This window comes from Carcharhinus amblyrhynchos, chromosome 10 (genome assembly GCF_965287045.1).
Source record: "Carcharhinus amblyrhynchos chromosome 10, sCarAmb.v2.hapA, whole genome shotgun sequence".
NCBI lineage: Eukaryota > Metazoa > Chordata > Chondrichthyes > Carcharhiniformes > Carcharhinidae > Carcharhinus > Carcharhinus amblyrhynchos.
The window spans coordinates 50,160,878-50,175,771 of NC_137333.1; the positions used below are offsets into that span (position 1 = coordinate 50,160,878).

The 14,894-nt window shown below is 44.6% G+C and overlaps 1 protein-coding gene across 1 annotated transcript in view; it reads left to right on the forward strand.

Moving 5' to 3' along the window:
* Window positions 1-14,894, forward strand: part of nox4 (NADPH oxidase 4) — a 147,220-nt gene that overhangs the window by 35,742 nt on the left and 96,584 nt on the right. The window contains exons 4-5 of the mRNA XM_080197018.1: window positions 5,764-5,848; window positions 14,717-14,814. Coding sequence (XP_080053144.1) covers window positions 5,764-5,848; window positions 14,717-14,814 — 183 coding nt within the window. The remainder of the gene's footprint in view (window positions 1-5,763; window positions 5,849-14,716; window positions 14,815-14,894) is intronic.

Consider the following 14,894-nt stretch of genomic DNA (forward strand, 5'->3'; position numbering starts at 1 on the left):
TGCAACAAAATAATTGTCAATTTCTGACAGGTGGACATAAATATTAATGCATGTGCAAAGATTTTATCCCCATTCTGTACAAAGTAGGTAGGCAGGCAACTAAAATTACCTCAGATTGCTTTGCAGAAATCATTTGCACTCCTGGTGATGTTGACCTGATTTCTTTTTTACATCATTAAAAACATTGTCTCACAACCATCAAAATACAAGCAAATCTTCAGAATGGCATTCAATCTGATAGTTAATGAAAATCGGTATGTCCAGTGGTGCCCACTGACCATGAAACATTTGAGACAAACCAGTGGACTCTACATGATCCCATTCAAGCATCCCCTTGATTCATTCAAATGTTCAGAGGACATGTTATATATCTTGAGACCTGTGATTGCTGACTTTCACTTCAGCCCATGAGATTTTCCCTCCAACTTCCCCATCCCCTTTTCCTCATGGACATCCAAGCCAAAAAGTATAGGTGGGAAAATCAGCTAGAATATTGGCACCAGCTTCTCAAAGGGATTCTAAAAGAGGCTGCAAGCTCTGGCTGCACATTTATATGTGAAGAACTGCTTTGGTCACACCACAGAATGGCCATCTCCATGACATGGCTCAGTAAGCTTACTTGATTTTGAAGGATGATTTTTTTTTCAATCTGCTTTACACATAATATGGTATGTCAGTTCTTGAGGCCAGCATAAGGGAAGGTCGGGTATTCTTGGAACTACTCCTAATTTAACTATGGGTAATCTTCAATATTATTATTCATGGAAAGTCGCATCTGTTTATAATTTTCTGTAATCAAGGAGTAATAGTTGGTAAAGTAATGCAAACTATGTTGTCTTAGCAACCTTTCATTTTCTACTGTAATAAACTTTAAGCCATAGGCAGACATAAGATTTTTTTATTGTGTATTTTTCTTGGAGGTTACGAGTAGGCTCAAAACCTGTAAGTCCTCCTACCTGACAAGCTATTGCAGTTATAGAATCATAGTTGAGCTTGTAAAGGATGAGGACTGGCTTATAGAAGCATTATTTTGTTTTGAGCCTGAGAAAATTATCCTCAGTAAATAAAAAGATTGGATCATGATATAAAAGCAGATCTTTTTTCCAAGGTTAGGTACTGGTGAACTCCATAATCAAATACGCGACAGGAAAGTAATATGACACCAACAGTCCATCAAAAGCCCTTGTGTTTCTACTCTTGACTGTGCTTCAAATTGTTTTAGTAACCCTTGCCTTGGTGGAACTTTACATTCTACTAAAATTGGAAAAGTGGTACTCTTGTGTAAATTTTGTAAATTTGGTTAGTTCATGGCCACTTTTTCATGTTTGGCTTTTAAATGTGGGCTTAACTGAAGAACCACTTGAATTATAGTCAAAGTAAAAGCTAGTGGTGGCTGTGTTTCTCTCCTTTTGGTGAGCTGTCACGAGAATAAATTCATCAGAATGCTCACACTTGCATTCCAACTGGATATTATTAGGTGAGGCGATGGCCTTGTAGTATTATTGCTAGACTAATAATAATCTAGCAAGCCAACTAATGTTCTGGGGACCCAGGTTTGAATCCCGTCATGGCAGATGTTGGAATTTGAATTTCAATAAAAATATCTGAAGTTAAGAATCTACTGAAGACCATGAAACTGTTGTTGATTGTCAGAAAAACCCATCTGGTTCACTAAAGCCCTTTAGGGAAGGAAATCTGCCATCTTTACCTGGTCTGGCTTAACATGTGATTCCAGAGCCACAGAAATGTAGTTGTCTCTAAAATATCCTCTGAAATAGTCTAGCAAACCACTCAGTTCATGGGCGACTAGGGATGGGCAATAAATGCCCACAAATGAATAAAGAAAATGAGGATGTCTGTTAATAATTTGCTTGTAAATTTGCTCAGGCCTGAATTCAGGCGTAGGAACATATGATGTGTGATTAGCAGCATACAGCCCTGTGATCAGCACACTGCTGAGTGGCTGCATGCGTCACCAAGAGGACCCAATTTTCTGTGGGGCAACCGAATCTGTTGTATTTAAAGTGAGCCTGTATTGCTTGAGGGGAAGTGTATTCTGGCTGCAGCATGAGCTGCAAGTTGTTGGAGGAAGAGTTCTGGCTTGAAAGAAGAACAAGATGGCGCTGCAAAGCTCCCTGGTGCAGCATTGGAGGCCTAGGTATAGGAAGTGGACAGGACGCCTGTCAGACTGACACTACAAAGGCAGGGGGAGCAGATAGGTATCATGGTCAATCCCAGCAGAGGAGCCCAGAAAATATAGATATTGTCCAGGAAGAAGTTCAATGATCTTTCTTGAATGATCAAAGTCAATGATTGCATCATGAAATACTATATGCTTACAAATGAACTACTACTATGATCCCATATTGCTCAAGTCGCCACTGCCATCTCCCACCCTTCGCTCACCCACCAACAATCTGTATCAACCATGACTCAAATTCATAATTTCAGCTCATACATAAACACTGCTACAAGCCTGACACCCACATCTCACAGCTTATACAGACTTCCTGTCAGATATCTCCCCCAAACACATTGCACCATACTCAGTGGTACACTTCCCATCCTCTTGCAGGTAAACTGATCTCTAACCAGAGGCAGCAGTACATAATCTCAACAGGGCAATTGTGTTGATCATCATTGACTCAGCTCTGGCCAGCAGTGAGGCTAAGAAAAACTTGCATGTTCCAACCTAATCCAGCTTCTCAGATCTCAGTCCCCCTCATCACACAATCTTCCAAATAATTTATAAGCTGGTGTGAGCATGCACCTCTTGCTTTCCTTTCGTCAATGCAATCCTACATTGTGTCCTTATCCTTCCAGCTACCCAAGGATTGCCACAAGCCAGGCAATAGTGTGAGAATGTGAAGTTTAGAAGGAACTGATGTTGAGCTCAGGTCTGATACTAGCTGCTCTTTAGAGTGTAGCAAAGTGCTGGGGTCAGCATATTATTGGTGCCAGTTAATGAGGCCCACTTCAGTGAGACAGGAGATGATGCTGTGGGCAGGCTGGCGCACTGGGGGAATCTGACAGGATGACATCAGGTCTGTATTCTGCTGGTGGTGGGAAACTAAAGGAGGTGATGATGCTGCTGTGGTGTGGCTGGAAGCCAATTGTGTTGGTTTACTGGCCAACTACAGCTCATTTCCATGAACTTGAATATGATCTAACGCTCCCTTTTGAATCAAATGAGTGGTGAACAGCGATGCTGGGCCATCAGATCTCTGACCATTTAAAGCTGATGCCACCTATGTAAGGCATCAGTTTGAAGTGGAAGTCAGCTATTTGTGAGCTGCTTTCATTCTGCAGGACAGAGGAGGCCATTTTATTAGTAAGCTGAGAGCATTCTGAGGAGCGGCAGTCTGCAAAGTCTGTTCTGAAGAGCTCAGTGGCGTCTGATTCTGGTTGTTAGTGGGGTAAGCATAGGCAGGGGGCTACAGAGTTCAGGTGGACTGAGAAGGTCTGGGATCCAGTGAAAATGTCCGGAATTGGCAGCACACATCAAAGGAGGTTACCAGCAACAGGGAAGGAGCAGGTGCCAGAGGCACCCTTACAGCAGGGAGGGCCAGGCTCCAATCAGACAAGAAAAATATTGAATGAACTGGCGACACGACGGCCTCCCAAGACTGAACAAACTGTTCCAGAGCTTTGTGCATTCACCTGGTCTACTTCCTAGATGTCAGAGCACCAGTGTCGAGGGTGGCTGCCGCCTACCTGCAAACTGCAGGAGGATTTCTGAGACACTGGTGGATATTCCAAATCCTGTGGTGCTGAGGATCACTGCTATGTTGACCTTCTATGCATCTGTCTCCTTCCAGGTATTCACTGGGAGTTAGTGTGGGGTCTCCCAGGCAGCAGCTCAATGCTGCATTAAGGAAGTCACCAATATATTTTCAACATGGCTGCAGAGTTCATGCATAAACATCAACCTTGATAGTCTGGTAGGGGCTTCTTGGCCATGGCAGGATTTCCTCAGTGTTAAAAATTGCACCTAATTGGCCATCGCAGCACTCTTGGCATTGCAATCAGCCTTCATAAAGTGGATGGAATTCCACTTGGTCAACATTTAACTGGGCAGTGATGACAGAAAACACACCCGGCTCCTCCTCAGAGGATTCTGCAACTGTCCATCCTCCCAGAGTGTGGAAACATGCACAAGAGGACTCCCAACAGTTTGGGGGGAGGAGGGGTGGGGAGCAAGGCCTTCAAATTCTCCCTCATACATGTGTCTGCTGCAAGGTTCCTTTTGTTCCACAGTGGCCACATGAGCTCAATGACTCCTCGCTTGCTTTACTTTCGACTGTGGCCTCGCCATCTGAAATAATGTGGCTACCTTACTTTCCTGCCAGATCGAGGGCCTTTTTCTCTGCAGGCCACTGAAGGAAAATGTTTTGTTTATCACTGGTTTTGACTCTCTCCTTGCTGCTATGGGCCCATTTTTCCTGCAGACAGGAAGAGGGATACTATCCTTATGAGTAAAGGGTTGGCCATTCAGCCCCTCGAGCTGAATCTCTGTCAGTCTCTACTCAATGATCCACTGATCACATACTGCTAACACCCCTCTGGCACATGATGGGGGCTCTCGAATGTCTCCTTGCACATCCTCTCTCATACTGCAACCGGAAGCTTCAGACCAAGGCGATGATAACCACTGGGCCTATGACTGGGAGGAAGTGTTCTCACTAGATCCCCTAACGTCAGAAGCTTCACTATTTGCAACACCAGCCTCTATTAATTTTACTAGCTGAAAAAATTCCTTGAGGAAAACTTGATTTACTTCCATACTCTCACACAGAGTCAGAAGAAATCTAGCAATAACTAATCTGAAAATAGTTGACAGTCACTTTAAATAGCACAGGTGGGGAGATCCTTCCTGTTGCTGAATGCATAATTGGCTGTCTGTTTTTTTTAGAAGAAGTTAGTTGGCTCAGTGAGGTAGCAAATGGCAGCGCAGGCTTCAATATCAACGTTGGATGCTGACATGACCTGATTATTTGATTAAGAGTCCATTCTAATGTTCTCACTATACTGGCACCCTGTGCACCAGGGTGGCACATCAGCACACTGTTTTGGTACCAAAACAATGCCTGGAACAACATCACTCTGGGCCCATTCGGCTGAATTTTGCAGCAGTCCAATCTTTAAAAATTTGAAGGCCATTTTGATACTTAGGGGATTTTTTTTTGATTACATAGATAATGGTTCACTGACTGATATTGGTATTATTGCCTTCAAAGTTTAATTTATTCAACTTCCGTAGTTGCCTGAGGTGGAATTAAGGGAATCAGTTCAAGTGAAATAAGAAAGAAAATAGAAAGAGCAAAGCAGTGTATTAAATCAAAGCAAAGGACTTGCTTCCCAGAGTAGCATCAAAATGCAGCAAAAATTGTAGGAAGTAGCAGGTGAAAATTCACAGGTAGCATTGCAGCCACTGGGCCACCTCTGAATCAGCTACTGGCCACAAATTCTTAGAGATTGCATGAACATGGAGAAACCCTTCAAATGCTTTTCTATTCCCATTCCCTGCTGTGCAAGAGAGAGAGAGAGGGAAGGAAAAAGAAGGGAGAGTGTTGACAGCTCTAAAGGGAGATGACTCCCCTATCAGGTATTTCTGCAGGAGTCGGCCAATATATCCAAATTCTACTTGTTTTCAGTCTGGACTGCAAAAGCCACTCGATGCTATGATAATGGCCTGCCTAGCTAAATTTGTCATTTTACTTGTAGATAATTAACTTTAATGATTTGTAAATTTATTTTTCACAGTTTACAAGCAGAAAAGCACGAAGATTGTTGGACAAGAGTAAAACTTTTCATATAACCTGTGGTTTTACTATATGTCTATTTTCAGGTAAGAAACTACTGTCCAACCAAAGTATTGTTCAATTGTAGTACATCATAGTAGAATATTAACTCGGCCCATTACTCTCCAGGCAAGACCTGCATGTTGGTGACACAATGGTTACCACTGCTGCCTCACAGGGCTATGGACCCGGGTTTATTTCCGGCCTTGGGTGACTGTCTGTGTGGAGATTGCACATTGTCCCTGTGTCTGTATGGGTTTTCTCCGGGTGCACCGATTTCCTGTCACCCTCAAGATGTGTGGGTTATGTTGATTGGCAAAGCTAAAAAAATTTTCCTTCATGTCAGGTGGATTAGCGGGGTAAATACGTGGGTTTATGGAGGTAGGGTCAGTGAGGTTTGATGGGCTGAATGGCCTCCTTCTGTACTGTAGGGTTTGTATGATAGTGCCTGATTTCAAACTTGCTCAAAACCCATTCAATTACACAGTTAGAATTGGGAGCTCTATAGGGGGCCCAATTTGTGAGCATCATTCCTCTTGACTTGAGCCTCTCTTCCAGAACTTCTCCCTCCAATTACCATTTCTCCTGGCAAATTAAGAGATGATTTAAAAATCTCATTGCATTCTAAACAAACGTTGCTGTTCATAATATAGAACAGATAAACTATGTCCTGCTGGAGAGGAGAACAGTTTGGACTTCTACTGTAATTTTTGGATTATTAATTGAGATCTCACCCCTTGTCTTGTACACAATAATGCAACATCCTTACCAAATGTTATATGGTTTGTGTGTGTTCTGTAGAAGCTCACAGCACAGTGCGACAATACTGTCCTATTAATGTATTTTACATTTAGGAGTATTGCTTCATGATTCAGTGTTTTTCTGCAAGGGAGTTGGTTTTGTCTGGAAGGAATACAGCAGATGCTGAGAAAACAGCATAATAAATCCTTTAATTAGGAATATGTTATTCAGTAAGCTTAATGCACCTTTCTTTACTTAAGTTCTTCCGGGGTTTCAGACTAGCTTGACCATGTCGTCATGTGATATTAGGTTAATGGGAGGAGCTAGGTCTGTAGCAAAGATTCTGTGCTGGTTTAGCTTCAGTTTTAGAGTTGAATTCTGACTGGGAATTCCTTGAAGTCAGAGATTTTCCGTAAGCTGCTGAAATTCATTCCCTCTCTGAAAGCGCCATGACTGTTTACCTAGATTAAAACAAGTATGCCTGAATTTGGTAACTATTTTTGAAGTGGGATTTAAGTGTCAGAGAAATATTGCTTAATTGGAACTGACTAGTAATAAGTTAGAAGTTAAGGGTTTGTTTCTTTTCACGTCTAAAGTTTGTTCAATGGTTAAGACTTAATAGAATCATAGAATTCCCAGTGCAGAAGGAGGCCATTTAGCCCATCAAGTCTGTACCAACTCTCTGACAAGGTATCATACCCAGGCCTTCTCCCCTGTCCCATCCCTGTATCCCTGTAACCCCACCTAATCCACTAATTCCCCTAACCCACACACCCTGGGACACAAAGGGTGGGATTTTCTGTGTGCTCGCCCTAAAACTGGAAAATCCCACCCAAAATCAATGGACCTTTGCATTGTCCTTGTCCTGCCTGTTGGAATTCCTGTGGTGGGCGAGACAAGAAAATCCAGCCCTAAGGGACAATTTAGCATGGGCAATCCACCTAATCTGCAAATTTGTGGTCTGAGAAGAAACCAGAGCACCCAGAGGAAACCCACGCAGACACAGAATGTGAAAACTCCACACAGGCAGTCAGCCAAGGCTAGGATTGAACCCGGGTCCTTGGCGCTGTGAAGCAGCAGTGCTAGCTACTGTGCCACCGTGCCACCCTGAAACCATTTTGTTTTGTTAGAGGTATAATTAAACTGTATTATGAATAAACCTTGTTTTGATAATTTGTCAGTGGAACCACTCTTGAGGTGAAACATCCTTTCCTCAAATTTATGCCAAATAGAAAAGTTGTTGGGGTCTAGTCTAACTTCATAATATACCTTGGGGTTTCTGATCTGGCACCCTAACAATAGCGTTGAACTCTGAACTAGTACTTTCCTGATAAAAAGTAAATAATGACTGAAATCTAAACCAATGTCATTGGCAATATTTTATCCCGTTCATAGTGTTGTGATGGGTGAAGCTTGCTTGTATGAAAGAATCCCTCTCAAAATACACTGCATTGTATATCTTCACAAAGAAATCCCACAACACCAGTTTAAAGTCCAAACAGGTTTATTTGTAGCAAACGCCGCAAGCCTCCCAGCCACCTGACGAAGGGACAGGCTGTTCTGAAAGCTTGCGGCGTTTGCTACAAATAAACCTGTTTGGACTTTGAACTGGAGTTGTGGGATTTCTTTGTGTTTTACCTCAGTCCAACATCGGCATCTCCACATCATTGTATATCTTCAACATGGAAAAATCTACTTTTATCTTTCCGGGTTCCAGCACTTTGAAAGAAAACCAAAATATTAGCAGGAATATTCCTGATCATTATCAAAATTCAACCAGTTTGAACCATCCTTTTTTTAAAAAAAAGCACGTTTATTTGAGCCACCTAGCTTGCTTTCTATTGCCGTCATCAAGCAATGCTGTTTGCCTAGAGGATGCTGAGGATTGTTTGAAACTTTAATTAGAATTTCTTATCTGACAGATTTATCACAGTCCTGTTATTTATCGGGTGCAGATGCCAGAACAGAGTGAACCATGGCTGGCTTCAAAAGACGTGCACCTGCCAAGTAAAACTTGAAGGGGGCAGTGTTTGTGGGTGGCTTCATTCAAGGTCGGTGGTGGGTGCTTTGTTGCTGACTGTTATAAAAAAAACAGTCGTGTGAATATGCACTGCTGCCCTTGATTACTATCTAGCTACTGTGTTGGCAGTTATGCAGATGGGGACTTTGGAGAAGATAAGCTCACTAAGGTGAGCTACCAGAATGCCGTCACTGCTTGTGGAACTATTCATGGTGAATGAGTTACTGCTGTCAGAAAAAGAAAAGTAAGAATAGTTTAGTCAAGGGAACTTGGAAGGAAAAAATACAATTAAAATAATGGGAGCAATTTTCTTGGCCTGTTGCACTGTCCACGGACACTAGGCAGGCCCAGAGGAGGGGGTGGCGCCTATTGGGGAAGGGGCCATTTGATGATTGTGGGAGGGATCCCGCTGTGCACTCTACATTAGGGATTGGGAGGGGAGAGGCAATCGGGGCCTGGCCATGGGGTGGGGTGAAGGGGAGGGTGGAGGAAGATTGGGGTTGGCTATGGGGTAGGGGAGGGGGTGGAGGAAGATCAGGGCTGGCCTTGGGGAGAGCAGAGGGAAGATTAGGGCTGGCCAAGGGGAGTGGGCAGGGAGAAGATTGGAGCTATCCATGCGGGGTGGTGTGGGGGAGAAGATCAGGGTTGGCCATGGGTGGGGGAGGAAGTGGCATGGGACGAGAAGATACCCTTAACACCGCAAACCACTTTCACCGTCTCCCAGGCTCGGAAAGAAGCAGACACTCCAGGAAGTGTGGAAAACATGCAGGCCTGCAGGTGAGAGTGAAACAACATGGTCCCAAGGCCCTCTCCCCAGCTTACTCCTTGCAAATGTTCAGTCTCTGGAAAACAAGCTAGACAAACTTAGAGCCAGATTCACTTTCCAAAGAGAATAGAGGGACTGCTGTGTGCTCTGTTTCACGGGAATGTGGTTCACACTTGCTTCACTGGACAGTGCCCAAAACCAGAGGGCTTCTCAATCCATTGAATAATACTTCATAATGATGGACATCAGGCCCACTAGCTGATAGTCATTAATGTGCGTTGCTTGGTTTTTCTTAGGTACCAGGCTGATAGTTGTCCTCTTGAAGCAGTTAGAGACCTCAGATTGTCATAAAGAGAGGTTGAAGACATCTGTGAATATCTCCGCCAGCTGATTCACGCATGATCCGATCGCACGTCCGGGTACTCCATCTGGGCCAGTTACTTTCCATGGGTAACCCCAGATACAGGTTCATCCAAGCCTTCCAGGGTGTAGGGCATGCTGTAACTGACCTCTTGATCAAAACAAACGCAGAATGCATTGAGCTCATCAGGGATGGGTCGTTGGAGCTGGCAAGGCTATGGGAGGTGGTGTCTGCTTCCTAATCAACACCTCATGGTGCCTAGACGTAGCAACACTGGCAACTTTCTGCTCCCCAAACCGAGAATACCTGATGCTAAAATGCCGCCCCTACTACCTTCCATGGGAATTCACCTCTGTTACCCTGACGGTAGTTTACATCCAACCCCATGCGGACATGAAGATTGTGCTGGACAAAATATACACTGCTACGAATAGCCTTGAGATGAAACATCCTGAGACTTTGTTCATCATGGCCAGAGACTTCAATCAGGCCAAGCTCAAGAGCTTACTACCAAGTTACCACCAACATGTCTCCTGTTCCACCAGAGGCCAAACATCTGAGACCGCTGCTACACAAATACCAAATATGCCTACTGCCCACCCACAGTTTGGCAAATCAGGCCACAACACTGTGCTCCTGCTCCTGGCTTACATGCAAAAACTGAAGCAGGAGAATCCATCAGAGAGTCGTGCAATGTTAGTCTGAGGAATCAGATGATCTCCTACGCGGCTGCTTGGAGTCAGTGGGCTGGTCAATATTTAAAAACTCTGCGATCAGCCTGAATGAGTATGCTACTAAAGTAACTGACTTCATTAGTAAGTGTGCAGAAGGCTGGGTGCCAAAGAAGCAAATGCGTGTGTTTCCCAATCGGAAACCATGGATGAACAGGGATGGCTACTGCTTGCTGAAATCTGAGGAGTTCAAGTCAGGCGACACTGACCTATACAAGAAAGCCAGATACGATCTAAGGGGATCCATCAAAAATGACAGAAGACAGTACCGGACCAAACTAGAGTCCCAAGCTAGCCACACCGATCCCCTCCAACAATGGCAAAGTCTGCAAGATCTAATAGGCTACAAGATGAAGGCATACAAAATCGCCAGCTCCAACGACCCATCCCTGATGAGCTCAATGCATTTTGCGTTTGTTTTGATCAAGAGGTCAGTTACAGCATGCCCTACACCCTGGAAGCCCTGGATGAACCTGTATCTGTGGTTACCATTGCAGATGTCAGAGCAGCTTTCTTGAAGGTCAACCCATGGAAAGCAACTGGCCCAGATGGAGTATCCGGACGTACACTCAGGTCCTGCGTGAATCAGCTGGCGGAGATATTCACAGATGTCTTCAACCTCTCTTTATGACAATCTGAGGTCTCTATCTGCTTCAAGAGGACAACTATCATCCCAGTACTTAAGAAAAACCAAGCAATGTACCTTAATGACTATCGGCCGGTGGCCCTAACATCCAGCATTATGAAGTGCTTTGAAAGGGTCGTTATGGCACGAATCAGTTCCAGCCTCCCGGACTACCTGGATCCACTACAGTTTGCCTACTGCCGCAACAGGTCCACAGCAGACACCATTTCCCTAGCCCTGCACTCAATTCTGGAATACCTAGATAATAATGACACTGATGTCAGACTCCTATTTATTGACTACAGCTCAGTCTTCAACACTATTATTCCCATAAAACTCATCTCCAGACTCTGTGGCCTGGGCCTCAGCTCCTCTCTCTGCGACTGGATCCTGAACTTCCTAACTCACAGACCACAATCAGTAAGGATAGGCAACAATACCTCCTCCACGATAATCCTCAACACTGGTGCTCCACATCGCTATGTTCTCAGCCCCCACTATACTCCTTATAGATCTATGATTGTGCAGCCAAATTCCCCTTCAATTTGATTTTCAAGTTTGCTGATGAAGCACTGTAGTGGGTTGGATCTCAGACAATGACGAGACAGAAAGTACAGGAATGCGATAGAGAATCTGGTGAACTGGTGTTGCAACAATAATCTCTCCCTCAATGTCAACAAAACAAAGGAGATGGTCATCGATTTCAGGAAGCGTAAAGGCGAACATGCCCCTGTCTACATCAATGGGGATGAAGTAGAAAGGGTCGAGAGCTTCAAGTTTTTAGATGTCCAGATCACCAACAAGCTGTTCTGGTCCCCCCATGTCGACACTATAGTTAAAAAAGCCCACCAATGCCTCTACTTTCTCAGAAGACTAAGGCATGTCAGCTACAGCTCTCTCCAACTTTTACAGATGCACCATCGAAAGCATTCTTTCTGGTTATATTACAGTTTGGTATGGCTCTGCCCAAGACCGCAAGAAACTTCAAAAGGTTGTGAATGTAGCCCAATCCATCATGCAAACCAGCCTTCTATCCACTGCCTCTGTCTACACTTCCCGCTGCCTTAGCAAAGTGGCTAGCATAATTAAGGACTCCACGCACCCCAGACATTCTCTCCTCCACCTTCTTCCTTCAGGAAAATGATACAAAAGTCTGAGGTCACGTACCAACCAATTCAACAGCTTCTTCACTGCTGCTGTCAGACTTTTGAATGGATATCTTGCACTAAATTGATCTTTCTCTACACCCTAGCTGTGTTTGTAACACTACATTCTGCACTGTCTCGTTTCCTTCTCTATGAACTGTATGTTTTGTCTGTGTAGCGCACAAGAAACAATACTTTTCACTATATGTTAATACGTGCGACAAATCAAAAAGATCAGGGCTGGCGATGGGGAAGTGGGGGGAGAAGATCGGGGTTGGCCATGGGGGGAAATAGGAGAGAAATTCGGGCCTGGCGATGGGAAGGGGAGAGATTGGGGCTGCATTTGGGGGGAGGTTGGGACTGGCCATGGTGGGCTGGCAATTGGTGTTGGCCTGGGTAGGGGGTGAGGTCAATGGGCTGGCAGTTGGGAGGGGTGGTGGCCTGAGAAGGAATGGGGAGGGCAGCAATGGGGGGGGCCAGTGTGCATGCACCGATCTCCCCACTGACAGAGCAGCCGCACGCGCAGTGGTCTGCTCAGCGCAGTGATGCTGACCTCTCGAGCTGGATTAGGCCCCATTCCACCCTTACCGGCGTGAATTCCCCAGAGGCACTCTGAAGCAGTCTGCCGGAGATTCAGCAAACTATATACATCCAAAAAACAGGTAGGAAAATGTCCCGTTTTCCCACCTGTTGGGCACTCAGATTTTTTTGGGAGAATTGCTCCCAATGTTTTTGCTCAAGCTGCATTTTCAGTTAGATCACATAACTTGTGTTGTCTTGTAGCTGGGTGAGGTTTCTCTTACACTGGGTGATTTGAACTTATTTATAAGAAAAACTTAATACAGACTACTTATTTACAACTCTTTACATCTACAGAGTCATAGTAAGTACATTATTAACAGGCCTCTGTTCTGTGTCTCGCTGGCTTGGAGTCTCTTGGTTATCTGAGCTGATTTCATGTTTACATCGATATTGACATCATTGTCCAATTAACACAATCATTAACCTTTATCCTACTCTAAAGAAAGGATAGAGGGGTAGTTCTCAACAGCCGCTCCTCCTCCACTCTGCACAACCTCCCAATTGCTGGATGTCACGATCAAGCACTGAGTGTCTCCTGAAAGAGGAGCCATTAACCACCACACCACCCCCGTCCATCAGGAGAAACCTGCAAGCAACCCTGCGCAGGCTTGCTTGTTGCGCTTCCTGCATAGTAAGTCTCCTGCCCACCACTGGGTTATACTAACAGTGGTGGGATGAAGTCCTTATGTGGTCACTAATTGCCCATGTGAGGACAGCAATTGTTGGCAGGACAGGAAGACCTACCAGCCATGGCCATAACTGGATGGAGGTGGATTTGTGGTGGGGTCCCCATCTGCCACCTGATTAACTCCCTCAACCATCAAACATTGCAAAGAAGGGCATTAAATTCCAGCCGGTGAAATTTGTCCAGGGAGATCTACAGCTGAAACTAACATGAAACATATGGGATGAACGAGTACACTATCAAGGGCAGGAGTCTTAGCTGTGTTGAAGAGCAGAAGGATCTTGGGGTCCGGGTCCACAGGACTCTTAAATCAGCCTCGCAGGTGGAGGATGTGGTCAAGAAGGCGTATGGTGCACTGGCCTTCATTAATCGAGGGATCGAGTTTAGGAATCGGGAGGTAATGCTGCAACTTTATAAGACCCTTGTCAGGCCTCACTTGGAGTACTGTGCGCAGTTCTGGTCGCCTCACTATAGGAAGGACGTAGAAGCTATTGAAAGGGTACAGAGGAGATTTACAAGGATGTTGCCTGGATTGGGAGGCATGCCTTATGAAGATAGGTTGAGGGAGCTGGGACTCTTCTCCCTGGAGAGACGAAGGTTGAGAGGCGACCTGATAGAAGTTTACAAAATGTTGAGAGGAATAGATAGGGTGGATTCTCAGAGGCTATTTCCCCGGGTTGAAATGGTCGCTACGAGAGGACACAGATTGAAGGTGCGGGGAGGCAAGTACAGAAGTGATGTTAGGGGTAAGTTTTTCACTCAGAGGGTGGTGAGTGAATGGAATCGGCTGCCGTCAGTGGTGGTGGAGGCGAACTCGCTGGGGTCTTTTAAAAGACTTCTGGATGAGTACATGGGATTTAATGGGATTGGGGGTTATAGATAGGTCTATGGATTGGTAGGTGTTGATGTGATCGGCGCAACTCGTGGGCCGAAGGGCCTGTTTGTGCTGTAGTGTTCTATGTTCTATGTTCTATATCCACTTGTTTCTGTAAATTGCCATCAAGCCTGTTCTAATGAATCATACCTGCAACACAGATACATGAGAGCTCAGAATTTTTGCCCATTTGGCTTTCTTGACATGGACAGACAAGGTGTGAATTCATTTTTGAACTCATGTACAACTGAACTTGCTCAAATTGTAAGAAGATTAGAGAATGTTTGCTATTTTAGTGATGGAACAAAGCTTTTTTTTTATTGTCCTTTTGTATGTGAATAAATCTTGAGTAGTAATAAGTTATTTTGTTTACTCCTGATTTTAGTAATCCATGTTGCAGCTCATGTGATCAACACCCTAAACTTCTCTCTGCGTTACAGTGAAGACTTTCCAGCACTCAATGTTGCTCACTATCGGGATGAGGTCAGTTCAGTTCCATGCTGTGTTTATTATGCTTTGTCATACGGAAGAATTGTTTTAAAATCAACTGTTAATCTCATCAT